This window comes from Phytophthora sojae (assembly GCF_000149755.1).
Source record: "Phytophthora sojae unplaced genomic scaffold PHYSOscaffold_1, whole genome shotgun sequence".
Classification (NCBI taxonomy): domain Eukaryota; phylum Oomycota; class Peronosporomycetes; order Peronosporales; family Peronosporaceae; genus Phytophthora; species Phytophthora sojae.
In genome coordinates, this window is record NW_009258115.1 from 906,346 (window position 1) to 930,702 (window position 24,357).

The 24,357-nt window shown below is 55.7% G+C and overlaps 9 protein-coding genes across 9 annotated transcripts; 3 read left to right on the plus strand and 6 right to left on the minus strand.

Moving 5' to 3' along the window:
• Positions 1-5,253: 5,253 nt before the first annotated feature.
• On the plus strand, positions 5,254-6,801 carry PHYSODRAFT_470786 (hypothetical protein; the record flags this gene model as incomplete). Its single annotated transcript, XM_009515702.1, has 1 exon — positions 5,254-6,801. The coding sequence occupies one exon, from the start codon at positions 5,254-5,256 to the stop codon at positions 6,799-6,801; it is 1,548 nt and encodes a 515-aa protein (XP_009513997.1).
• Positions 6,802-6,984: 183 nt separating this feature from the next.
• Positions 6,985-8,378, plus strand: PHYSODRAFT_343450 (hypothetical protein; the record flags this gene model as incomplete). Its single annotated transcript, XM_009515703.1, has 8 exons — positions 6,985-7,081; positions 7,154-7,175; positions 7,254-7,290; positions 7,361-7,384; positions 7,444-7,521; positions 7,597-7,939; positions 8,005-8,181; positions 8,245-8,378. The coding sequence occupies 8 exons, from the start codon at positions 6,985-6,987 to the stop codon at positions 8,286-8,288; spliced, it is 822 nt and encodes a 273-aa protein (XP_009513998.1). The 3' UTR covers positions 8,289-8,378.
• A 57-nt stretch (positions 8,379-8,435) lies between these two features.
• On the minus strand, positions 8,436-12,928 carry PHYSODRAFT_468868 (hypothetical protein; the record flags this gene model as incomplete). The annotated part of the gene is made up of 5 exons (XM_009515704.1): positions 8,436-8,684; positions 8,739-12,080; positions 12,163-12,565; positions 12,684-12,770; positions 12,861-12,928. The coding sequence occupies 5 exons, from the start codon at positions 12,926-12,928 to the stop codon at positions 8,436-8,438; spliced, it is 4,149 nt and encodes a 1,382-aa protein (XP_009513999.1).
• A 1,243-nt stretch (positions 12,929-14,171) lies between these two features.
• Positions 14,172-14,962, minus strand: PHYSODRAFT_537937 (hypothetical protein; the record flags this gene model as incomplete). The annotated part of the gene is made up of 3 exons (XM_009515705.1): positions 14,172-14,538; positions 14,615-14,649; positions 14,728-14,962. The coding sequence occupies 3 exons, from the start codon at positions 14,960-14,962 to the stop codon at positions 14,287-14,289; spliced, it is 522 nt and encodes a 173-aa protein (XP_009514000.1). The 3' UTR covers positions 14,172-14,286.
• A 1,094-nt stretch (positions 14,963-16,056) lies between these two features.
• Positions 16,057-17,085, minus strand: PHYSODRAFT_469108 (hypothetical protein; the record flags this gene model as incomplete). Its single annotated transcript, XM_009515706.1, has 2 exons — positions 16,057-16,211; positions 16,284-17,085. 2 exons carry the CDS (start codon positions 17,083-17,085, stop codon positions 16,057-16,059), a joined length of 957 nt encoding a protein of 318 aa, XP_009514001.1.
• A 1,371-nt stretch (positions 17,086-18,456) lies between these two features.
• Positions 18,457-20,246, plus strand: PHYSODRAFT_537941 (hypothetical protein; the record flags this gene model as incomplete). Its single annotated transcript, XM_009515707.1, has 8 exons — positions 18,457-18,604; positions 18,680-18,749; positions 18,831-19,092; positions 19,192-19,287; positions 19,355-19,411; positions 19,476-19,706; positions 19,777-19,953; positions 20,024-20,246. 8 exons carry the CDS (start codon positions 18,457-18,459, stop codon positions 20,225-20,227), a joined length of 1,245 nt encoding a protein of 414 aa, XP_009514002.1. The 3' UTR covers positions 20,228-20,246.
• A 90-nt stretch (positions 20,247-20,336) lies between these two features.
• On the minus strand, positions 20,337-21,621 carry PHYSODRAFT_348805 (hypothetical protein; the record flags this gene model as incomplete). The annotated part of the gene is made up of 2 exons (XM_009515708.1): positions 20,337-20,710; positions 20,782-21,621. The coding sequence occupies 2 exons, from the start codon at positions 21,619-21,621 to the stop codon at positions 20,432-20,434; spliced, it is 1,119 nt and encodes a 372-aa protein (XP_009514003.1). The 3' UTR covers positions 20,337-20,431.
• A 259-nt stretch (positions 21,622-21,880) lies between these two features.
• Positions 21,881-22,933, minus strand: PHYSODRAFT_553114 (hypothetical protein; the record flags this gene model as incomplete). The annotated part of the gene is made up of 2 exons (XM_009515709.1): positions 21,881-22,092; positions 22,135-22,933. 2 exons carry the CDS (start codon positions 22,931-22,933, stop codon positions 21,881-21,883), a joined length of 1,011 nt encoding a protein of 336 aa, XP_009514004.1.
• Positions 22,934-23,206: 273 nt separating this feature from the next.
• PHYSODRAFT_353338 (hypothetical protein) lies at positions 23,207-23,662 on the minus strand. The gene has a single exon (XM_009515710.1). The coding sequence runs from the start codon at positions 23,631-23,633 to the stop codon at positions 23,232-23,234; it is 402 nt and encodes a 133-aa protein (XP_009514005.1). The 5' UTR covers positions 23,634-23,662; the 3' UTR covers positions 23,207-23,231.
• Positions 23,663-24,357: the final 695 nt, after the last annotated feature.

Sequence of the window (24,357 nt, forward strand, 5' to 3'; positions counted from 1 at the left end):
GTCCCAGCTCCGCTGTTATCGCCAGCAGCAGTCGGAACGACGACATCCTAGCAACGGGGGCGAACGTCTCACGAAAGTCAATCCCGGGCCGCTGGTAATTGCCCAGTGCAACAATGCGATCCTTGAAGCGGATCACATATCCTTGGTGGTCCGTCTTCAAGTCATACACCCACATCGTATTCACCAGCAGTGCATCCTCAGGCATCTCTTCGCCAGGAATCTCCATGATAACACCTTTGGCTTTCAGCGCTGCAATCTCCTCCATTTCGCCCATCAGAAAGAACTCTCGCCACTTAAAACGCATCATCTCACGGTGGTTCCGAGGAATCTTCACATTACTTGCTCTTATGGGTCGTCCATTCTCGTCCAGAGTACGCGAGGTATTGAGCGCAGCGTTCATCACATAGTCCTTCAAGTAGCTGGGACGGCGACGCTCGTCGTACTCGCGAAGACCGGTGCGTGTCTTCTTCACATCTGTCTTTGCTGCATCTCGCTCGACGCGCACCTCTTCCGACGGAGTTTCGTCACGATGCGACCGCTTCCCGATATTCATCGGCAGGGTCGGTGGGAACATCACACTAGCGTCAATAATCTCGCCAGCTGCTGCATGACCACTCGAATGCACCCTCTTGATCGATTCGGTCTCACCGAAGTCCTCTTGCAGTGACTGAGTGCGCGACAGGCTTGCATCTCCCTCGTGCTCGTCCGGAACCAAGACACTTGCCACAGTAACATCATCACCATTGAGAATTTCATCATCTTCCTCTTCCTCAGCATCACTATGCGCTCCTCCTACCAGCGATGACCCACACGTTCCGGTTACCGACACGGCGTCGTCACCCCCAGCAGCACCGTCGTCTTCTTCAGCAGCGTCCTCACCGCTGTCAGTGACTTTCTCATCATCGTTCGCAGGAGTCGCAAGCGTACGAATTCCACACTTGCCTCCATCGAGGCGCTCGCCAGTGCCGCCAGTCTCGTCAGTACCACCACTGTTATCCTGCTGCTCTTCATTCACTGACTCTCCATCAACAACAGCTTGGCTTTCATCTCCCGCCTCGAGAATAACATTCTCGTCAACAGCGTCCTCAAAAGTAGACTGCATTTCACCGCTTTGCTCTAGTCCCGCCACTACTGTACTCGCCCGTGTAGCCATGTTCGTATTTGAAGTCTGATCGGCATCACCAATATCACTTCCGTCGGTGTCACTGGCGTCGGTCACCGTGCGTCTGACGAAGTGCAGCGACTCCAAGTCCTCGTCATCCACGTCCACTTCGTAGCGATCACGGTACATGACGTCCTCAGCCACTCTCAGATCAGGAACAAACTTAGCAGTGTGGTCGTCAGGAAAATAGACCTTACATCCGATCACGTCTTCTGCATACCCGAGCACAAAGCCAATTCTAGCGTTATTGTGGTGCTTCTTCCGCTGAGGAGACACCGGCACGTGTACATAAGCCAGTGCACCAAACTTCCGGATATGGTGCACGTCCGGCTGAATCCCAAACATCATCTCGTAAGGAACACCGCCTGTGCCCTTATTGTATACACGATTCTTCACGTACACCGCGTTTCGCAGTGCTTCCGGCCATAGGCTCCGGGGGAAGCCTGCTTGCGCCATCGTCGCCTTCGCCATGCCCTCCAGCGACTGATGAGTCCGCTCGCACAAGTTGAGCTGTGAGGATTTAGGGCCGACTTTCACATGTTCAATCCCTTGCGAATCGTACCAGGTTGTCATTTCATCGTTGAAAAACTCCCCGCCCTTATCCGTCAGCACTTGCTGCACTTTGTACAACGCACCCCTAACATTACGACCCACCTGCCGCTCGGCCCAGAGAACATACTCCTTCATGAGTCTGTTGATCACAGGACTTTGCTTGTCACTAAGCAGGTGTACCGTGACGAAGCGAGAGTATCCGTCCATAATGATCAGCACGGCCTCATACCGTGTACCGCAGTCTTTACTGGGGATTAGGAGGTCAGCGTACACAACCTGGTTCGGCTCCTTGGTTGCCCGATCCAAATTCTTCCTGTACGTCTTCCTCTTCTGTTTGCCCAGATGACATGCATCGCATGTGTCCTCTTTCCACTGAGTCAGCAGCATCCCACGCCCTAGACCTTTGTCCACCATGGTCTTCATATATTGTGGACAAGTGTGGCACAGACGCTCGTGCCAAAGTGCCAGTAAGCCGACTCCCTCTGCAGCAGTGTAGTTGCACAGAGCACGATCCTGAGGGGTGAATTGCTCTCGCTCACCAGGGCCAATCACCTGGAACCCCCAAGTAGATTCCTGCGGAGTAGCGACAGCCACTGCTCTCCACGACGAAGCTTCGAGTTGCAATGTCATAGTCAAACTAAAATCATTGAGCGTACGCCTCCCGGTGAAAACAGTCCATACTCAGCTCCAGGGATGAAAAACACATCGTCCAGAACCATTACAACTTGTTCACCACCGACTTCTGTGGCCAATGCCACCATTCCTACGCCCGCAATGCGTGAAGCAATAGTTGGAGTCACTCCACGGACAGTCCGTATGCCCGCCGTGTCAGCCGTGAACGACACAAAGTCCGAGCGATTCCCCGTCACATGTGAGTTTGACGCAGTGTCGAAGAACCACCACCCACTGCCGTAGTCCGCAGCACCTTGATCACTGTCCACCAGTAGTACCTCAGTACCTTCTGCACCGTGATCACTAAGTAGTTCCTCCTCACCATGTGGTTCTACGTGCTCGTCATGTGCATTTCGTAGCTCCTCGTGCATCCCTGGCTGCTCCTCCGCCACTAACCCCGTCACAACACCAGGATCCGCATCATCCTGCGTCGAACTCGATGAAACACCACTCTCCTGGCGCAGGGTACAATTTCCCCGCGGTTTTCGCTTCTGCTCAAAGTCATCAGCACCGCTTTGCTTCTTTGTCCTCTCCGGGCAATTTGCCTTGCGATGTTTATCACTCCCGCAGACATAACATAGCCGCGTCTTCTTTGACTCACTAGTCCTGCTCTGCTCACCTCCTTTGCCACTTCCATCTCGTTGCCCACCATGGCCCCCTTGCTTTTCACTACGCTTGCCTCTGAACTCTTTCTGTCGATCGGCCGCAGCAAGAATCAATTCTCGAACCCGCTTCGGTGTGTACACGCTCGGGTCCACGCCGTAGTAAATGGAAGACTTCAACCGCTCAAACTCAATCTGGTACGGCAAACTCTCAAGCAGCATATCCACCATTGTATTATCGGCAATAACATGCGGCAAGTCCGCCAACTCGGTCTTGAGGTTGAACATCCTGCAAAGATGGAGGTTCGTGTCTCCTCCAGGCGTCAGCTTCATGCTCCACATCTCGTTCTCCACGCGACGAATCGTGTAGGCCTTGATGGCTTCATTCTGCTTGCCCTCGTACAGGTTGCAGAGCTCCGCCCACATCTCCGATCCGGTCTCCTTGTCGCGTATCTGCTGAAGAACGTCCGGCGGCACGGACGTACCCACCATGCGCATGATCTTGAGCTGCGCTGCGTCGAAAGCCTCCAGCCTCTCCGCACTCGCAGTCGCGAGAATCGCCCTGGTCAGGTCTCCGACCGCGATCTCCTTGAGCTTGTTCTCCTTGAACACGTTCATCATGGCCCACTTGTACGTCTGCCAATCCTTGCCGCTCCAGTTCTTCGGCACCCCTTCGTTCGTGTACTTCAGGGGCTTCGACATCCCCGAGTAGCTGCCGCCGGCAGCGTGCTTTGGGCTCATAACCCTAATGGAACCTGCACCGGATCCGAGCACCTTGTGCCTACGAAGGATAAAATGAAGACTGAATTGATGGAGCGTTAGCTGCTCACTGCCTGAGCTCCTACCAACACTCACGGGTTCCTACCCGTTCCCATACAACGACCTGCTTTTCTCTGCTTCTCAGCTTTCGTTTCAACTGCCATGACCAGGTCTCAGATATGCATTCCAACAGCACAGCCCATGGGCGACTCTAGACTTGAGCGAGAATTTCGCTGACTGCCTCTGGTTGCAGTTGGCAAAGACGGCGGAAGCTATTCTGTACCCAGCTAATATGTGGGTACAGTATATGGGTACAGAAGACTCGAAATAGTGACCGTAAAGTTATGAGTATACCGCCTTCTGCCGACCGATGGAAGTTCGAACGCGGGTAGAATCTACATGTAGTTACCGGGTAGATTCGCCGTGTCATAAGGTCACGTTCACGATGCCACAAGCCTACAGAATACAGTATCGACTCCAACAACTCAATTTTGAGCTGACCGCGTCACGACAAGCCAAAAAGGCTCTCGTTGTTCGTTACATGGCACATACGGTACCATTTTGCATTCGAAGTTGCTCCGACTTGTAAGCTTAGCCTACGAGTACAATTCCAGCAGACTGGAGGGGCGGTGGAGTTTACACCGCCTTGGCAGTGAGTCAAGGCTTGACCTCGGCCGCGTCAACAGCCCACAGTGCCGATTGCACCCGCCTCCGTGTCAAATCGCGCAAACGAATCCGTTGAAGTTCAATGCACCAAACAGACCTCGGCGAGGCCTGTCGTCGCCGCTGAAGCGGATATGCTGGAGCTATCCTGTCAACAAACAGCTCTTCACGTCGCTGACATCGCGATTCGGCCGTGTCATCTCCGACTCTCGACGCGTTCGTACTTGCAGACTTCAAGGCTTGAATCAAGCACTGCCCCCCTCGCGTTTGAACTGCATGTTTGGCATGCAGCGGGCAAAGATTAAAATTCGATCAAAGATCTGAGCTCATCGTGGCGAAACTGACCTCCACGTGACGAAACCAAAAGAGCGTAAAAAATAATGTACAGTAATGGACTGGCAAAGCATACGCTCGAAGGCTGCAAGAGTTTTTGAGCTAAAGGAATGGAATCTGCGCAATGCGCCGCCTCATGCTCTTGCCGAGTTACACATCGCCTTCACGATCCCGCATAGATTCGGGCGGCATATTTCCTGCATCTGAGACTACGGCACCGGCACTGCTTCGTCTCTCTCACGACCAAATAGTGGCGCTGCTCGACTCGGAGCTGCATGCTTCATGACCTCCGTTCATCGTCCCGAGATTCGATTTTGCGCTCTCAGCAGCGATGGGACCGTCTCAACCTCAAAGCGGGGGATCCCGGCGGTCCAGCTCTCTTGCTCAAGGTTGCTACGCTCGGCAAGCGAACCAGACGGGGAGCTTGATGCTGCCTCTCTCAGCGCCAACGCCGGCCGCAGGACAATGGAACGCCCCGCCTACCGAGCTCATTCCTCAATCTTCCCCGCAATGGTCAAGGTCACCGTCTCCCTCGCTGCTGCCGTCGCGGCCGTCGCCGTCCACTCGGTCTCCGCCGAGGTGAGCCAGGTCCACCTGGGCATCTCGAGCCCCGCGGCCAACTGCGCCAACGGCATCGCCGTGTCCTTCGCCACTGACGACGCCAAGTCGTACCCGGTCTCCGCTTCGGCCGACGGCGCCTCCACCGTCAAGGCGGACAGCGCCTTCATCAACTACTCGGTGTCCGAGCCCGAGTACAACTACACGTACGCGTCCCCTTACCTGCACACGGCGCTGCTGTGCGACCTGGCCGAGATCACCAAGTACACGTACACTATCGGCGACTCGGAGTTCACGGGCTCGTTCGTGTCGCTGCTGCGCCCTGGCTCAGACAAGGAGGAGACCATCATTGGCGTCATCGGAGACCCTGGCGACACGACCTCGTCCGAGACGACGCTGGCCGAGCAGGCCAAGACGTTCGAGGGCAAGCACATCCAGGCCCTTGTGGTGGCCGGCGACTACGCGTACGCCAACGGCCAGCACCTGCAATGGGACAACTGGTTCAGGGAGCAGCAGAACTTGACGTCCGTCTACCCGCTCACGGGCATCAACGGCAACCACGAGACCATCACGTCGTCGGGCCACCTGAACCTGCCTCCGTACCCGGAGGACATGGAGCTGGAGGCCGAGAACTACCTGGCCTACATCAACCGCATCTACTCGCCCATCTCGGAGGAGGCCAAGACGGCCCTGCGCACCTGGTACTCGATGGACATCGGCCTGATCCACTGCGTCTTCCTGGACGACTACACGGGCTCCAACGGCACCGACACGACCGTCGTGGGCACGGACAAGTGGCTGGCCGACCGCAACGCGCAGCTCGAGTGGGTCAAGAAGGACCTGGCCGAAGTGGACCGCAGTGTCACCCCCTGGGTCGTCGTGGTCAAGCACAACCCGTTCTACAACACGTGGAGCAACCACCAGTGCCAGTGCTCGTCCACGATCTTCGAGATCGACGCGGCCGACGTCGAGAACTGCTGGAACGGCACCTACTACTCGGGCACCGTGTACTCGGAGCCCGGCTGCGGCATGATGGCCAAGCTGGAGGACGTCTTCTCATCGAACAAGGTGGACGTCGTGCTCACGGGCCACGTGCACGCGTACGAGCGCACGGCCAAGATCTACAAGAACAAGGAGGACGCCACCAACGGCGTCTACTACATCACCACCGGTTCGGGCGGCAACTACGAGGGCCACGCCGGCCCGCGCCTCGACGAGTCCGAGATCCCGAGCTGGTCGCTCGCGGCCAACAACGTCACGTTCGGCGGCTCCCGCGTGATCGCCACGCGCGAGTCCTTCCGCTTCCTCTGGTTCGCCAACGATATCAGCACGGCCGAGGCCGTGCCCACCGACGGCTTCACCATCTTCGCCAACGGGTCGGCCATCACCACGTGGCCCCAGACCAGCAACTCGACCACCAACTCCACGAGCTCGACGGCGTCGCAGACCACGGAGCCTGAAGTGACGTTGGAGGCGGAGGTGCCGGGCGGCCACTGCTAAGTCGGCCTCATACCAACCACCCTACAACTTTGCAGCCGAGCCTTAGTAAATTCGTCGTCGAATGACCCCAAACGCGTTAAATCCATCAACCTACTAAACGTTGAAGCGTCCACTACAATCCTTTGTCACCCCGAGTTAATTAAAATCCGTTCAGAGCGACGGGTCATTTGCGAAATTCTCGTCATGGGGTGCGCGTCGAGTACCGAGGTGCCCGCGGCAGGGCAGCAGTACCAGAAGAAGGTTGGGTTCCAGCCCATTCCAGACCGATACGAGACCATCGGTGCGTTCCTATCTCTTTAGTGAATTGAGGAGAAACCTTTAATTGACTCTCTGGTGGTGGCTGAACGAGCAGAAGAAGTGCAGAGCGACCTCAGGTAAGTGCTGGGAGCATGCATGGGCTGAGAATTCATCATGAATGGGCTGTATGTAATCTAGCCTTGCAATCATAACAGGAAGGCAGGCTTGGAGTCGTCCAACTTGATCTTGGGGGTGAGCTGCTGAACATGCTACTGCTTTATTGCATGGAGTTGACTTATTCTTGCGTTGTTCTGCTTCACAGATCGACTTCACCGAGTCCAACACGGTAAGAAAAACGTGGAGGGAACTGGAAGGTATCGATGTGGCTGATCGACTGAGTTGTAGTGGACCGGAAAGAGCAGCTTTGGAGGCCGTTGTCTGCACCATATCGACCCGACTGGAGCGACTCAAAACCCGTACCAGGTAGGGAATGTCATTTTATCAGTGACGGCGTCCTGTATTCATTTTTCTTCCCTGTGTATTTGATCAATCTGTCAGAGCGTGATCAGCGCTATCGGCCGCACTCTCGAAGCCTTCGATGATGACAACATCATCCCAGCGTTCGGGTTTGGTGACTCCACGACGCTGGCCCAGTGCTGCTTCCCGTTCTCTAAAGGCCGCGGGTGTCAAGGCTTTGACGAAGTGCTCAAGCGCTACAATGAGATCACGCCGCAGCTTATACTCTACGGCCCCACGAGCTTCGCGCCGGTGATTCAAGAGGCGATCAAAGCTGTGAAGGAGGACCCTGGCTACCACATTCTGGTGATTATCGCTGACGGACAAGTGAACGAGCCCACAGCAACTCGCAACGCGATCGTCGAGGCCTCCAAGTACCCGATATGTGAGTCAACTTGTCCATGATTCATGCCACTGAGAGACTTACGTCGGTTTGACTCATCTTTGTAGCTATCATCATGGTGGGCGTGGGCGACGGTCCCTGGGAGATGATGGAGGAGTTCGACGACCAGCTCCCGGCCCGCCGCTTTGACAACTTCCAGTTCGTCGAGTACAACAAAGTGCTCAAGCGCAACATGAGAAACCCTGAAGCTGGTTTTGCCATGCAGGCTCTCATGGAGATTCCAGGTGAGTCCTCAATTCCTACGATATTGCACCAGTGTATCGAGTCTAACATAGCTTACTTCACAGAGCAATACCAGACAATCCGAAAACTAGGGATGCTAAACCACTAGTCAAGAACTACACCAAGCCTGCAACTGCGACTTTTGGAAGACGAAAAACTCCTAAGCATTTCCATCAAAACTAATGTTTGTTTTTATGATACACCAAATAGATACTATGGTTCGCAACGCGCACACGCCAGGTAAGACTCCCTCGCCCTAATGCAGTTGAAGCTTTCTCTTTGCCGGTTGGCGAGGGATGTCCATGGGCTGTGTGGCGTCTTGTGTCTTCTTCTGGGGACTATTCGTTCTCTTCGGGTTCACCGCTTTCGTGGGCGTGGTAAACGCCGAGTACACCTTCTTGGCCGATTCCTCCACTTCGGGTATTGTCTGGTGTCGGGGGAAATCCGTGGGCTGCATGGAGGTGGCAGTCTTCTTGGCTGATTTCGTGGGGGTGACTAACTTCTCCTTGGACTTCTCGACCTTCTCGTCAGCTTGGACCTGCGCCTTCCGTTGGGCAACATCCGTAGACTGCTGAGAGTTGATCATCTTCTTCTTGATCGTCAACTTCTCGGGGCTGGGGGAATCTGCGCGGGTGGCAGTTGGCATCGTCTTCTTCTGCTTCACGGCTCGCATTTCGGCTTCTAGCTTCGTCGCGTCTTCGAGCCGCGTCGCCCACATGTCCCGGTTCCGCTCCACATTGGCTAGACAGCCTTCCAGCCCCGCCAACATGCCACTCATTGCACGCCACAGGGGGAAAGCGCACGAGTCTACAAACGCCAAGTTCACGCGCGCGAACTCGGCCGAGTCAGGTTGATCAGCCATGAAAGTTGTGGCTGTCATGCCTAGCTCCACCTCCTCCGCGTGCTGCTCGTTGAACTCCTCAAGAAGCCTCGTAGTCCAGCGAAAGTGTTGCTCGCAGGTTTGAGTCGGTCCCGAGATGTCCGCGGAGTGCACCACCGCGTCCGCCAGCAACTCACGCAGACATTCATCATCAGTACGACTGCCTCGGACCTGCGCTTCATGGAGCTTGGCGACGATACTCGCGTGCCGGTGCATGTCAGTGGCCAAGATCGCTCGGATAATGCGCTTGCGGACGGCTCGCCGACTGCCCGCAGTATCGCTCGAGCCGTCCTCTAGCCCTGCCAGTACATCGTTGCCGGGCTTTCGCATCGTCTCGAAACAAGCCGCAGCGTGCATGTTCTCCAGTACCGAGTGATCGTTATACCGCCGAGCAAGACGCGAGCTGGACCGGACGTGGAAGTCGTTGGTGCGAGCGTCGTGGCCCATGTCGTGGCAGAAAGCTGCTACGAACACTGCGAGTCGCTCGCGTGGAGCGAGGATCAGCTCGCCACATCGTTTCTGCCTGGTCCGTTCAATCGCTTGAGCTTTCGTAGTCGGCCCCACTCCGAGCGCCGTCGACGCGGGGATCAGCGACGGCGCCAGCTTCTTACTCTGCGCCGTGAGCATGAGGAACGTCATGTGCAGCGTGGCGAACGCATGGTACGTGTTGTGATACGGCACATCGAGGTATTGGGCCTGCACACTGTGCAGGAAGCGCCGCAGCGTGGCCTCGGGGAGAGCGAACCCGTCCATGAGGTCGTGCAGCTCGAACATATCCACTGCGAGATCAACGAGCTGCGCCGGAGAGAACTGCCACGGATCGAGATCCCATTGCAGCACGGGACTCTGCGTCCCCTGGCCAGTAGCGAGTCCAATGCTGCCAGGAAGAGAGGTCATGATCCCAGACCCGCCACTGCTGCCCAAGAAACACCCTTCGTGGTATGAAGTAGCAGAGACAACTGCTGCAACATGGTCCAGGTCGCTTACGACTGAGGGAAGACGTGATCGAGGGCGGCGACGACGACGGATTGGAGACGAGTTGGTGTACTGCGATAGGAACGTCCTCGTCACGTGGCCCTCGGTTTCGCTGTCGCTGCTGTCGCTGTCTTCGTAGGACGGAGTCTCAAACACGAGCTCCCACGCGCGGCGTTCAACCAGAGCAGCGAGCTCAACACAAATGGCGCGTAATACTTGTTCGTCTTCAGCGTCGAAGCCCTCCGTCTCGCCGTGCGCGTTGACCTTGTTGACGGCGTAAAACACTCCGATAACAGGTCGATCGTCGATATCATCGTCCGTACTGCTGCTCGTACTGAAGCTGCTACTACACCGACGTCCCGATCTCCCAGAAGCTCCTGAAGACGCAAACGGAGCGGTAGAGGACGATGCTGACAGCGAGGGCTGAGCTTTGATCGGGACGCACAGCAGACTCGACGTCTGCATGTTCATCAGACGGTCATATTCACTATCGAACTCAGGATGAATACGCGCCTCACGAACCAGACGCACGGCAGCTCCAGTGGCAGCAACGCGACCTTGCAGCTTCTGGCCGATGGGAAGGCCATACCCTCGCCAGTTAGCGCCCACGCGCGCGTACAACGAACGACTCGGTGCATCCACGAGGAACAGAGCGCCGTGGGACGCTCGCAGAGCCTTACATGCTGCAGCCTCAACGAAAGAGAACACAGCTCCAGCTTGCTCACCGGGCATCGTCCCTGTAGCAGCAGGAAGACGCAATGAGAGCAGAGCGGCGCTCTTCCGCTGGGCCGTGCGAGCTGCATCAAGTCGCTGGGTGTTTCGCAACGCAGACGCGACCTGGCGAGCGATTCCTTTGGCGAGATCCTCATCATGTCGATCGAAGTACATTTTGTCCATAGCAGCAGTAGGTTGGGTGTCTTTCGGGGAGCCCGAGTACTTGTCCATGAGCTCCAATACAGCCAGCACCACACCTGATGAAGGATCCTTCACAGGGACAGCGAGAATCGGCTTCGAGTGCTTCTCACGAGACAGCGACGCTGCACTGACACCCCGTAAATTAACCACATTGCCGCTACGCGCTGCTGCAGCCACACTTGAACTGCCCGACGGCAGCGGGACTCGGTATTCGCCCTGTGTTGCGTTACCCGGGGAGTACAGCTCACGCGTCAGTGGATCCCTCAGATACACGTTGCACTCTGCGATACGAAACCACAACTTCTGAACAATTGTCCGCGCGGTCTTGAGCAGCAATGCCGTCGGCTTGGGGGAGTGCTCAAGCTCACGGAACAGCAGGTCTGATAGCTCCAGCAGCGCTTGGGCCTTGTTTTGCGCCTTGTTCGCAGCATCTTCGAGAGCCAAACGCTGCAGGGAACTCCCCACGTGACGACACACTACAGTGCACAGCTCCACGTCGCTCTGGCGGAAGGCCCCGCGGGCTTTACGCTTGACCTTTTGCGTTCCATAAAACACCACAACGCTGTTGACTCGGTGGTCCTTGCACTGATCAAACATCGGTACACACAGCACGTCGCCATCGAACAGAGGCTCAGCTGTTGACGCAGCGCGGCCGATGACGCCATGACCCATCAGTACCGTCGACACTTTCGTCCTGGACCGATCACTAGCTAGCCGAGCCCACAGCGTGTCTGCCTTGCGGTCGTACGCGTACACGGTCCACCCTTCGACGCCCAGCGCTCGTTGCAGGAAGTCAAGCAGCAGCAACGGAACCTCCTCCTGCCCACTAGCTCCGTCGAACGTGCGACGAAATATACTCGAAATGGGTTCCACAGTGCGGTCACTACTGCCATTCAGGTTGTCCACGAACGCTTCAATGGGCGCTGCAGCTCGCAACAACGCTCCAACGAAGCCGCTAAACGCTCGCAGCGGTTCACTCGTCGACTTGAACGACCTGAACGCCAACGAACTGTCCGACTCGCAGTCTCCGAGCCAAGCGGCGACGTCTCTTACGTCGTGGCGTGAGTTAAATACTTCGACAACTGCTCGCACGCGGTCGCCGCAGTCCACCAGCGGCAAGCACAGATACGACTGAGTCATCAACATATCAAATCCAGCCCACCGTCAGCCCCAATCAACAGAACGGTCTGATATACTACAGTCATGTATGTACCTGTAAGAGTTTGCATCCGGTAGGGGCTTCAACCTGTGCGTTGACACACGCACTAGCGCTGGAGTAGAACGTCGGATGGTGGGCTGTTCCCCTTGCCTGTCGTCTTGCAGCTGTCGAGCCCGACGTCCTCGCCGTTTTCTCCACGACCTGTCGGACGCGTCGACCGTCGAACTCAATGACCGAACAGGACCCCGCGGTGGTGGCCGCCGGTAGAATCTCAAAGCTCAGCACGCAGTGCTCGGCGTCCAGCAGCGACAGAAACTGCTCCCGCACCGCCAGCAGCGTGTCCAGCGGGCAGTCCTTGGACGCCGGCGCCGAGATGCAGCCGACGCACGCGTCCACGAGCGTCTGCTGCGCCGACGAGAACCGTCGCGCGTGCTTGAGCAGAAGCTCCTGCGATAACCTGGCGAGACAAGACATGAACGCAACACACAGTTGAGTGAGTGAGTGAGTGAGCGCTGGACGATTGCAATTGCGACTCGACTCGGTTCCATTCAGCGCGAAAGTTCAGAAACACCGACCGGCGGGTGACGCGCACGTGGGTGCGCAGCAGGTTCCAGCGGCGCAGTGCGCGCTCTCGACGTCGAGCTGCATCGCCGCTGGAAGAACTAGGAGGAGGAGGAGCCGTTCCGTTCATGGCACCGCGCGCGCTGCTGTTGTTGGGCGGCGTACGATTCCGCGACGAGGTGGCGACGGACGCGGCGCGGCCGGAGCCGGCCACCCGCTTGCCCATTGCTGCGCCGTTGCAGGCGGGCGTCGAGGTCATTGGTCGTGCTCGTCCTGCTGCTCCTCGTTCTCGTCCTCGTCCTCGAGGCCGGTACTGAAAGTCGCTCGGTCGGGCCAAGTGCCGCTCGGTTCTTTTCGGTCAAGTGGCTCGGTCGCTCGCTCGCTCGGTCTCCTCCGCCGTGTGCAGCGATGATTTGGGATGGGGTATGGGCGGCGCGAGATGGGGCGCAGTGTGCGAGTGCCTGGGGCTGCAGGCCGACTGCTGGCGTTAAACACTTGGTTCAGCTTGCGAGGCGGGGTTGAAGCGAGGCCCCCCTCGGCCGCCTCCGGTTTGTCTCGGATTCCCGCGCACGGACTATGCAGCGCCGCGATCATCCATCGGCAGGCGATGCAGCCGTCGGGCCGCAGCAACAATCGCTAAAACACGAGAGAGCTCCCTCCCAGCCGAGATCAAGTCCACCATTGCGTGCTTTGAAGCGCTGAAAGTCGGCACCAAAAAAGCTTACGCCGGGTGCCAACCCCTTCATCGGGGATAGCGCTGCATGTAGCTCCTCATTGTATGCATTGGGGGGCACTGGCGATGGCGTTTTTCTCACGGCCCCTCTCTCACGTTCTGAGCGGAGTCCCAAGCTCGACAGGGTGGCACTTGGAACTGTTGTCATCGTTTCGGGACCCGGCGGCGTCAATCAACAATCGGCTGGAAGTTTGGGTTGGTTGACTAATTGAGCCGACAAGATGCCGCCAAGCCACCGCCAGCTGAGCAAATGCATTGTCACGGAGAGGTGGTGGGCTGCAAGGTGCAGAGCCTTCCACGCCCCAAGCCACTGGGACACTTCGCCGCCTTGGACCAGATGCCGGGGAAGTTGACCTCGATGCAGAAGAGCACCCGACTCACCCAGCCCTACGCGCAGCGAAACCTTCAAATTTGACGGTAAGTTGACGATACAGCCCGCGGATTGGCTGTCGAAGAGGCAAATATCAGGTTCAGAGCGCAACATTCCGTGTCGACGAACGGCTTCAACTTGGCTTGACCTGTACGGTACATGTATCGAGTCGATCACCAAGGCCGCCACTCATCCACCCCATCGCGCCGTTGCTCCTGGCTTAAACCCTGCCTACAGTTAATTTTTCGACGCACCTGGGGTCAAATCCCCATCTGATGGGGCTCTGTCGCTGCGGAAGGGGCTCTTCGTCCAGCCGGCCTGGAGCAGCGGGTCCCAATGACGTCTCACAAACACTAGCGGTCGCAGCGCCGTCTCAACGATGCAACACGATGCAGAACGGGGCGATTCAGTCGCTTTATATTTCAGGGAGGGCTACTGCCCGCGATCATGGTCGCGATTGACTGCAGGGTGATGGCTGCGGCGTCCTCGAGTCCGCGCGGTACAGCTAGGCTTGCTAGAGGAGGTTCAACTTGCACATGCAGTTGTACTGCGCCGGCACCTCCATCATGATCTGCAGCGTGAAGAGGAGATCCAATGGGTCGAGCTCGCACGGCGCCGCCGTGGGCTCCGCGTTGTCGTCCTGGATCCGGTGCACGAACACCTTCTGCTCCTCCGTAGCAGTGTGCCGCACCTTCTGGAAGCTCACGAAGTTAAAGTTGTCGAACTGTCGCTGAGGGAGCTGGTCGTCCAGCACCTTCATGTTGTCCTGCCACAACAAAAGGTTCAAACCCTGTGAGTCAGGTAGATACGGGCTTGAACGCCTCCGCAACGTGGTCACTCACCCAAGGACCATCTCCCATTCCGATGACAATAATTGCTGGGCAAAACATGACAAGAAACATTGCCCTGGTTAGTTGGTCACCTTGGCCTTCACAACACGGTACGCATCACCTACAGAGCGGAAGTGCAGACGCGTCTACGATTGCCTGCGCGGTATCCGCAAGGCTCTCGTTCGCCAACTGACTGCTCACGAGCACGATCAGCATGTGGAACCCCGTGACCTCGCGAGCGACAGCAGTCGCGTGTCGAATCACCGGACCGAGGTTCACAGGCTTGTCTCCGAGCGCAATGGTCGGCGTCAGATCATGGTAGCGCTGCCAGATCTCGTTGAAGCTTTTGCATCCGCCCATCGGGTTCTCAGGGGTGAAACTAAACAGCGCATTCTCCGGTGTCTTCGAGTCGCCAAAGCCGGACACCTGAATGCTCCTGTCGTCGTCAAACTCAACGAGTACGCGGCCAAGGCGTGTGAGAGCTTCCTGTTCACCGGGATACAGAAGGATCTTAGTAATAAATGAGTAGCAATGTGGGATTAATGTTGTGGACGGACCTGGTACGGATTCAAGACTTCGCCGCTAGGATCCAAAGCGTGCAGGCTTTTTCCGTCGAAGCTTTGCTCTCCGTTCGTCTATAGAGTATTACCCGCATTACATTAATGTCTTCCTGTCGATACGCAGAAATTGCGCCAAGCTTATACCAGGTTTGCTGCCGTGTAGTCAATCTACACAGTCCGTCAGAAGGTGAAGACATTCCTTCAAACCAGTGTGAATATACGATACGTACTGCGAACATCATGTTCGACGACTCCAGGTTCATACTCCTGCGTACGCACGCGTCGGTAGTATCAAGGTTAGCAATTCTTCGCTGTAGCTACGGCGGAATTCGTTTCCAACCTTAGCGATTCTTGAATAGCTCCTGAATTTGTGGACAGCAAGTGGAGTTGTTAGTGGATTAAATGCATCCCAGGTGGTCAAACTGCATAACTCGTCGGTACCGAAGTCGCGGAAGCGGTCCGAGATGGCGCGCGAGAGCGCCGGCTTTCGCGGCGGTACGTGTTCGCTGTTGCTCATGAGGAGACAAATGACACAATGCTGGGCGCTCAATTGTATCTGTGTCGTGCAGACGAAACGGTACGACGGCAGAGCGACCACGTTCCTAAAGTGACAACCCTCCCCATAACAGCAGTAAATATAATAAATCGTATATGACACCCATCCCATTGTTACTATGTGATCAAACTAGGGTGCCTTCGGTTAGACTTGAACTGTTACCGAGTCAGCGCTGCGACATATGTCACCCACGACAACAACGCCATAAGCAAATTCATACTAAGCATTGGTACTATTAAGCAAATATTAAAGACTAGACTAGCTTTGAGCAGGAGAACACCCTTGTGATGATGCCTAATGGTTCGCCCTCGTGAAGTCCATGTCCTCTCTCTCTTCACTTACGCTCCGTAAATCTTGTGCATCTTCGTCTTCGGGATCGCTCCAGACATCTTCACGGCATCGAAGCGTTGGCGGTAGCTCTCCCATTCGCGCGGAAGCGTGAGTCCCTTGTTGTCCTCCAGATACTCAATGCACAGCTCCATCTTGGCTCCGTCTCGACAATCCAAATCGCGGAACTCGTCGCGCGGATACCACATGCCGAAATCACGATTATCACTTCGAAAACTGTCGATCTTGCTGTTACACCGCCGCGCGTAGCTCGTGTGCGTGAACAGGAAGTTCATCTCCTCCATGGTGTCCACCACCCGCTCGATCTGTCCATAGCCCGACGTGATAAAATCTCTGCAGAGTGGTGAGTCAGCCCGCAGCTTCAGTCCACGCGCCTTCAGCGCTTCTGTCAGCGCAACATAGCGCTGGCTGCACTGCTGCAGCTCCTCTTTGTCCGTCTTCTTACAGCCAACACCTCCAACATACGACGCAAAGCCCGGAGCCAGACTTTCAAGGTAGACCTTCGTCTCCTCCTCCTTCTTGTGCAGCGTGGCGTGGAGCCTCTTCTTCCTCGTGTCCCGCTTGGCAATGTCCCTGACCCAGTCCATCTTGGAGCCGCAGGTGCGGATCATGTGGCTCTCCAGCGTGACGCGGTCGAAGAGCGTGTAGTGCTTGCGCACCTCGCACGGGATGAAGCGGAAGTCCTTGTCCCGCACGCCGTAGTGGAGCTTGGCCACCTCCTTCGTGGTGCGCGGCATGTAATCGGACCGCTCGGACTCGCACTCGCGACAGAGGCCGTGCAGGATCACGGGGTTGTCGTTCTCACACTTGCAGCAGTACTTGGCTAGCTCCGGCTCGCACTGGTCGTAGCGGTCGCCCGTGAGCATCTGCAGCTTGGTGAGCGTCTGGTTGCCCAGGAACTTGAGCACGTTCTCGAACACGCCCTCGTCCACGATGCTGAAGCGGTAGCAGCGCGGCTTCTTGGCCTCCGCAATGTCGTGCGCCTGCTTCTCGGCGCACTTGTTCTGGTGGCGCGTCATCCCGCGCGTGGTGAACGTCCGGCCGCAGAACTCGCAGGCGGCAGTGGCTGCTGGGGCCTTTGCAGGCGGAGCTTCTTGCTCTGCGGCGTTGTCCGCCGCGTTCTCGTCGTGCACGCGCTTGGGCATCGTGAATGGCTTCCACCTCCACTTGTGCAGCTTGAAGCGGTTCTTGCAATGGCTGATGCCGAAGAAAAAAAGATGCGAGTATTGAGAAGATCATAAAACGGTGATAAAGAATATGTGAGGTAATAATGGAATAGTTGTGGTTGACTTATGATATAGAATTTACCTATGTTTTGGGATGCTGACGCATAATTATCCACTTCAACATGCCAGTTCGGCCACTATTTTCTTGGCAGCATTTTAAACTATTAAACTATAGCAAGCCGGCACCTGCATTCAGTTCAAAGCAGTCCCATACATCATTGATTTGTTTTCGGCCGGCCGTCACGATGCTGAGAGCGCTGCAGCAAGTGCCATTGATGTCGAATAGCTGCACGAAGTTTCGAGGCAAAGAGAAGGAAACGCGAAAAGCAACGCATCCGGCAGCATGCACGAACGTGACCCAGGTCCCCATGAAGCACAGGCTATGAAAACCCCACGCTGGGTTGTACAAGCTCGGAACTCAGCTTGTGCCAGCTTACGTCGCTCATCGGTCGAACTGTCATGTGGTTCCTTCTTTTTTTAAGAAAAAACCAGTAAATACTACGCACCGCTTTTCGCGCACGGTTCCTCCAAAATGTGACCACGCAAGGAAGGCAGCCTCACGCAGAACCCGTGTTATTACAGACTGGCAGGACAAGACCCACCATCAGCATGGAGCCCGCAACGAATTGAAGACTAAGTTTCAACGAATTCTTACGATTTGGAAATTTTGGCGGCGCCAATAAAAGTTCCTACAAATGCGCGGCTCCTATCCTGGAAATGGCCCGTTGTAAGGGCTTCGAACTCCAAGGCAGCTCAATCAGGAGGCGACTGCTTCACGCAGCGATACAATGGTTTGTGCCTTCTTTCCGAAATGAGGAAGAGGAGATCGCCTCGCCAGGCGCAGCATGTAGCGAGCTTCAAGCACCTGCTTCAACGTAAAACCGTTGCCCCAAGTTGAACTCGTGGTGCGCGACCACCGAAAAGCAACTTGTTAAACCGCTGCGATTGGTCGCCGTCGACAGCCGTCATTGCGGATAGGGTCTAGATGGCGACATATATAGCCCCTGTATGCGTCTCAACGGCGAGATTAGGACGGACCCTAGGGGTCCCGATCGATAAAATGCAAATGTCCTCGAAGCTCATTTTCAAATCGACCTCTCGACAGCAACGCCAGAAATCACCTTTGCCATGACCAAGCTCAACGACCCCACGGCGGACGTCCCCATGATGGAAGTCGAGCGCCAAAGCAAACTCCAATGGAACGTGCAGCCGTCCGAGTTCTCTAGACTCTGTTCCAACCCCATCCGCAAAATCGTGGACAACATCAAGAAACCCGCCACGTCGAACAAGACCCTGATCCCGCTGTCGCTCGGTAACTTGAGCAATGTTCTACCGAGTGGGGATACTGTGAAGGTAGTGGGTTCTAACTTTCGTTGTGGTTTCGTAGGCGACCCGACGGTGTTTGGTAACCTACACTGCCCCGATGTCCTGGTCAACGCCATCGTCCGGAACACTCGGTACGTTCACTGCAAGGACGCGTATTAAATTCTCCGGAGACGGGGGTACTCACTCATGCGTTTACTCGTTGTCGGCTGTAGATCCATGCAGCACAATGGCTACATCCACTCTGCTGGTTCTGAGGTTGCCCGTGCGGCAATTGCCCAACACTTCGGCAATGTGAGGGCGCCTCTGACCATGGAGGACATCATCATCGCCAGCGGATGCTCGGGTGCTATCGAGATTGCTCTGCGCGGTCTGTTGAACCCTGGTGACAACATCCTCCTCCCGAAGCCTGGGTTCCCTCTGTATCAAGCTCTGTGCGAGGCGCACAAGATCGAGTGCAGATTCTACAACCTCAAGGTGAGCGAGCAGACTACTCTGTTCAAGTCGATGATGCTCTGAATTTTGTACTCACGACGTGTATTGCTGTTGGATGTATAGCCCGAAAACAACTGGGAGGTCGACCTCGAGCACATGCAGTCGCTTGTTGACGACAACACCAAGGCCATCCTGGTCAACAACCCCTCCAACCCTTGCGGCAGCGTGTACTCCAAGGTAGATGATTATCTTGTTCCGTTAAGTGTTGAGAGTTTCACACTCACCAATCTCTTGTTCTGTGCAGCCTCACCTGGAGAAGATCCTCGCGCTGGCTGATGAGAACAAGATCCCCATCATCGCGGTAAGGATCACATTTTTGTCATATTCCTGCTTGGAGTTGGCTCTAATGGCATTCGTAATTTCAGGATGAAATTTACGGCGACATGGTGTTCGGAAGCAACGTGTTCTACCCTATGGCGACTCTGACGAAGACCGTGCCCGTGGTGGCCGTGGGTGGCTTGGCCAAGCAGTTCCTGATCCCTGGCTGGCGAGTGGGCTGGGTCATGGTGCACGACCGCAGCAACATCCTGAAGGACGTACGGACGGCGTACTTCAAGCTGTCGCAGAACATCCTCGGAGCGAACTCTCTCGTCCAGGTACAATACCGCCCCCTTTCGATCTCTGTTGCTTTGATACGAAATTTACCGTTCATTTCTGTATCAACAGAGTGCCATACCCGATGTGTTGACTCCGGTTCCCGGAAGTGCCGAGGCGCAATCGCTGGTGGACTTCAAGAAGCGATACTTCGCCACGCTGGAGGACAACGCCAAGTTCACCATCGACACCCTGATGCAGATCCCGGGCCTTGATGTCGTGGTGCCTCAGGGCGCGATGTACGCTATGGTACGTGGAAACCGCAACCATTAACACTATTATCTCGCCCACGCAATGCTAACTCCCAGTCTCTTCTCAGGTGAAAGTCAACACGAACGTTCTGACGAAGATCAAGGACGACTTCGACCTCACCCAGAAGCTGCTGGACGAAGAGTCCGTGTTCGTGCTGCCCGGCCAGTGCTTCGGAATGACCAACTACTTCCGCATCGTGTTCTCGGCCCCGCACGAAGTATTGGCGGACGCTTACACCCGTCTGGCCAACTTCTGCCATCGCCACCAGTGAGCAACGCCAGTTTACAAGCTTGTCTACCATCTACGACCTAAATGTTTCTAGTGAATAACTAATGCTTGAATCTACATACATTGCCATCAGTCACGTCCAAAGCTTCGAGGTACAGGTAACACTGCCGAAGAATTGATATTACTAAGCTTACACAAAACATTCTTCCTGAAGTGCACACCTCCATTCTAACTTACTGCACACACTTTAGATTTGACCACTACCTCCGCCAGCTTCTAACGCTTTCTCGGTCTCAACACGTTGTTCTTGACCCTCCTTCTTCTCTTGCTCCTCCGCCGTTGCCTCATCATCGTTCTGCTGCACATCTTCAGCTTCAGGCATCTCGTCGTTTTCTTCCGTACGCATGATCTTCTGCTCAGGTTCCTTCGGAGCATGTGCGCGGCGGAGCTCCTTGACCTTATTCGTAAGTGCCTGCACACGACGCAATAATCCCAAATCTTCTCGAAGTGCGGTCGTGTCCACATGCTGCAACATTCACACACAAATAATAAAAAAATAATCCAAATCCTCCGACATCCTTCCACTCTCTCACTCACCTCCTCCTCCAGCGACTTCAACAGCTCCTTGTACTCCTCCACGTCCACTTCGCCCACCTTCGTCTCTTTCTGCTCGCCCTTCTGGCTTGCATCTCCCCCCTCCGCTACTGGCGGCAGGTTCTCCAGCAGGCCTTCAATCTGCTCGTAAAGTTGCTGGTGCTCCAGAGCAACATACTCATTGTACGAGCGTTTCTTAAGGTGCTTCTCCAGCGCTTGCTGCACCTTCTCCACGTCCTTCACATGCACGAATCCATGCCCCCAGGGGTACACGACCGTGCAGAAGCCGTCCTCGCCCCTGTAACCCCTGAGATACCCCGCGCCCACGGGGGTGGCCACCAGATCGTCCATCCTCATGCCGTTCACGACGTGCTCCTTCCTCAGCACGAAGCCGTGCACCGGCTCGGCGATCCAGCAACGTAAGCAGTCGGCCACCTTCTCCTTGAGTTGCAGGGCGAGCAACGGTCTCTCGTGGCCCTCGCCGCCTTTGGACGCCTGCAACTTGGTCAGCACCGGCCGCAGCGTGGCCTCCAATTGGCTCTTAATCTTCGGGGCCACGGGCATCTTGAGCGCCTGCGCCACGGTGGCCAGCAGCTTGTCGCACTTGCAGCTGGGCACGAGCGCCGCCGCCTGCAGCAGGTGCAGACAGCGCGCGTCCTGCTGCTCGTACGCGTGGCTCACGGGCCGCAGCAGCGGCAGTAGCAGGCTCGAGTGTGTGGGCACGGAGAAGACGAGCGTGTTGGCGTCGCGCGCCTTGCGGAAGTGCGTCTCGCGCGTCGAGAAGACCGGCAGCGACGGCTCCGGCGCCGCCGTGGTCGTCACAACCTGCGCCGAGCTGAACATCTTGGAAAATGAATGGGGTATAGTGAGGGCGAGAGAAGATTTGCACTCAAGTGGGGTGTCAGGAAGAGTAACCTGTACTTGAAAAAAGGTGTTGTCGTAAGTTAATACATGGTTAAAACATTATGACCCGGAAAAAAAGTGTTTTACAGCAACTACAAGCTGTAAAATACCTTAAAAGATACCCTGAACTTTACTGCAATGTGAGCCGTGTGTATAGTTTCTCATTCAAACCCGTGTCATGTCTGCTACCTCCTGGAGGCTAAATCTCTTGCCGTACGCCTCCCGAATTGATATAGCGAAGTTTCTGCTGTAGCTCGAGCTTGGATTCTTGCACCTTCTCGAATCGTGATCGGCATTTTTCCCATTTGCGCGGGAGCACAAGCCCCTTGGCGTCTTTCAAGTACTCGGCGCACAGTTCCATTGCTGCTTCATCCGAACACTTCCTGAATCGACGTAAAGCGAAAGACCTCTCTCCATCGCTCTCATGGGGGAAGTATTTGATCTTGTCATCACGGCGTTGGGCAAAGTCGGTGTTAGCGATCAGAAACTCAAGCTCTTCGGCGTTCTCAATAACGCACTCAATGGTTCCAACACCGTGTGCAATAAACGCACGGCTTGACGGTTCTTCTCGCCGAAGCTGAAAGCCACGCTCTTTGAATGCCGCTGTCACCAGTGCAAACCGCTTGCTGCATTCTTCTAAATCGGCCTTGCTACTCCGATTAAACCCGTCCGGCGTCACGTAGGGCTCGAATCCAGGCGCCAGCGAGACGAAAAACATTTTCCAGTCTTCGCGTGCCTGATGTTGCTGCACCAGAACTCTTCTAATCCCCCCATTAAGCTGCGCAATGACTCGAAGCCACCCCACTTTTGACCCACACGTTCGCAGCATGAAATTCTCCAAGTGCACCCGCGCGTACATTCCACTCGGCGTGCCGTCCTCTCCAGCTATGGGGGACAAGGTCGAGAAATCTTGGACCCCGTAGACCATTCTTGCCATTGCCGCGGTAGTATTGGGATTGTAGCTCTTGTGCTTGGACTCACACTCGCGACAAAGGTTGTAGAAGATAGCAGGCTTGTTATTCTCGCAGCGGCAGCAAAACCTTGCTATTGCTGGCTCGCAGTTGGGGTAGTTGTCTCCGGTGATGCCTTGCAGTTTTGTGAGGGTCTGGTTGCTCAAGAAGCTGAGGATGTGCTCGAAGATCTTGTCATTTAGGATGACGAAGCTGTACGCGCAAGACGCCAATTCCCCTCCTTGTTGCTGTCTTGGTTTCTTTTGGTCTTGGGAAGTGGTGACTTTGCCCTTATGCTTCATGTTTGAAAGTGGGGCCTCCAAGAATAAGGTCTTGCGTGGGTACAAATCAGGTGAATGCCACCCTTGGCTTTGACAGATTTTGGGCACATGAACCTGTGTGGATGTAGAGCGTCTTCGTCCGAGACCAATGTTTTATCGACCCGTGATCGGCACTTCCTGTGGTAAACCCATTGCCATTTTCCACACTACCGATGTTTTTGTTTTAATAAAATATATTTGCTCTGCTACTGTGTACTCCTAAATACTGCTAAAGTATGACAGGCAGCAAGTTGCTACCTGGCATGCGATTTGGCAACATCTACGCTAGACGTATCCTATACCAGAACTTGTACAGGTCGGCAATGTCGTCTCTTACCTCTCGAGATTTAACGGCTGACAGGAATTTGGGAGCTCTCCGCGGGTGGACCTCTTTCGCGAAGAACTCCTTAAACAAGGGAGTCAGTAGCTTGTTCCACATCTCGTTCTCCATCGTGACTGCGGGGACTTTGACACGCTTCAACTTGCTGGTCAGTTTTGCACCAGAGTCCAGCTTCGTGTCCTGTGAATGCGTGGCGCTCCTGTCGATTTCTCCAGTCTTGGGGGCACCTCTGAGCCGTCTCGTAGCTTGGACGTGTTTCGGCTCTGGGCTGGTCAACGTTGCATTGGTGCTTGAAACGAGAACAATGGCCACCAGCAGCAGAATATATATGTGTCGATGCATCGGGAGTCGATAGTTGCGGGGTTTTGGCTTGTTGTGATTTGGAAAGTGGGTAACGACTGATCTGTGAAGGAGAAATGTCCACCCTCGCCAGGATCAAACCGGAGAGGCTGTGCATCCAGTCATTTACCAAATCATGCGTACAGTATCAATAGGTACGGTATTTCTCAGATGCGAGCGTTTGTTGATGCGCCACGTTCCCACGTTGTTGTGGCACTGATTAAAGCAACATTGAAATGTTGGCGTTGCGTAACATTGAGCGCAACAATGGTGCCTCTGCCTAACATTGCACAATGTTACGGTATCTCTCGTAGCAGAATATTTGGTTTACCAATGTGACAATAGTGGACAGCTCGACAGCTCGACAGCTCGACAGCTCGACAGCTCGACAGCTCGACAGCTCGACAGCTCGACAGCTCGACAGCTCGACAGCACGACAGCTCGACAGCTCGACAGCACGACAGCACGACAGCGAAGCACGCTGTATCACTCGGGGCGTGCGCCAACAGCTTCCGCCGCTAACGCGGCAAGCGCGTCATGGTGTACGCGCCGAGTCGGCGCCGCCGACACATGCAGCAGGAGAATGGGCTCTACGGGATCTACGCGCAGCTCTACCTGGGTGCCACGTGTTGTCTATTCCTAGTTGGCAGGACACTCGCGTTGGCTTTCGCCTGCGGACTTAGCGACGGCACTTCCGGGGGGGCCGCCCCTCTCTCGCTTCGCTCGG

Coding starts and splice junctions, on each gene's coding strand:
- PHYSODRAFT_353338 (XM_009515710.1), bottom strand. CDS start 23,633: ATGCATCGACACATATATATTCTGCTGCTGGTGGCCATTGTTCTCGTT.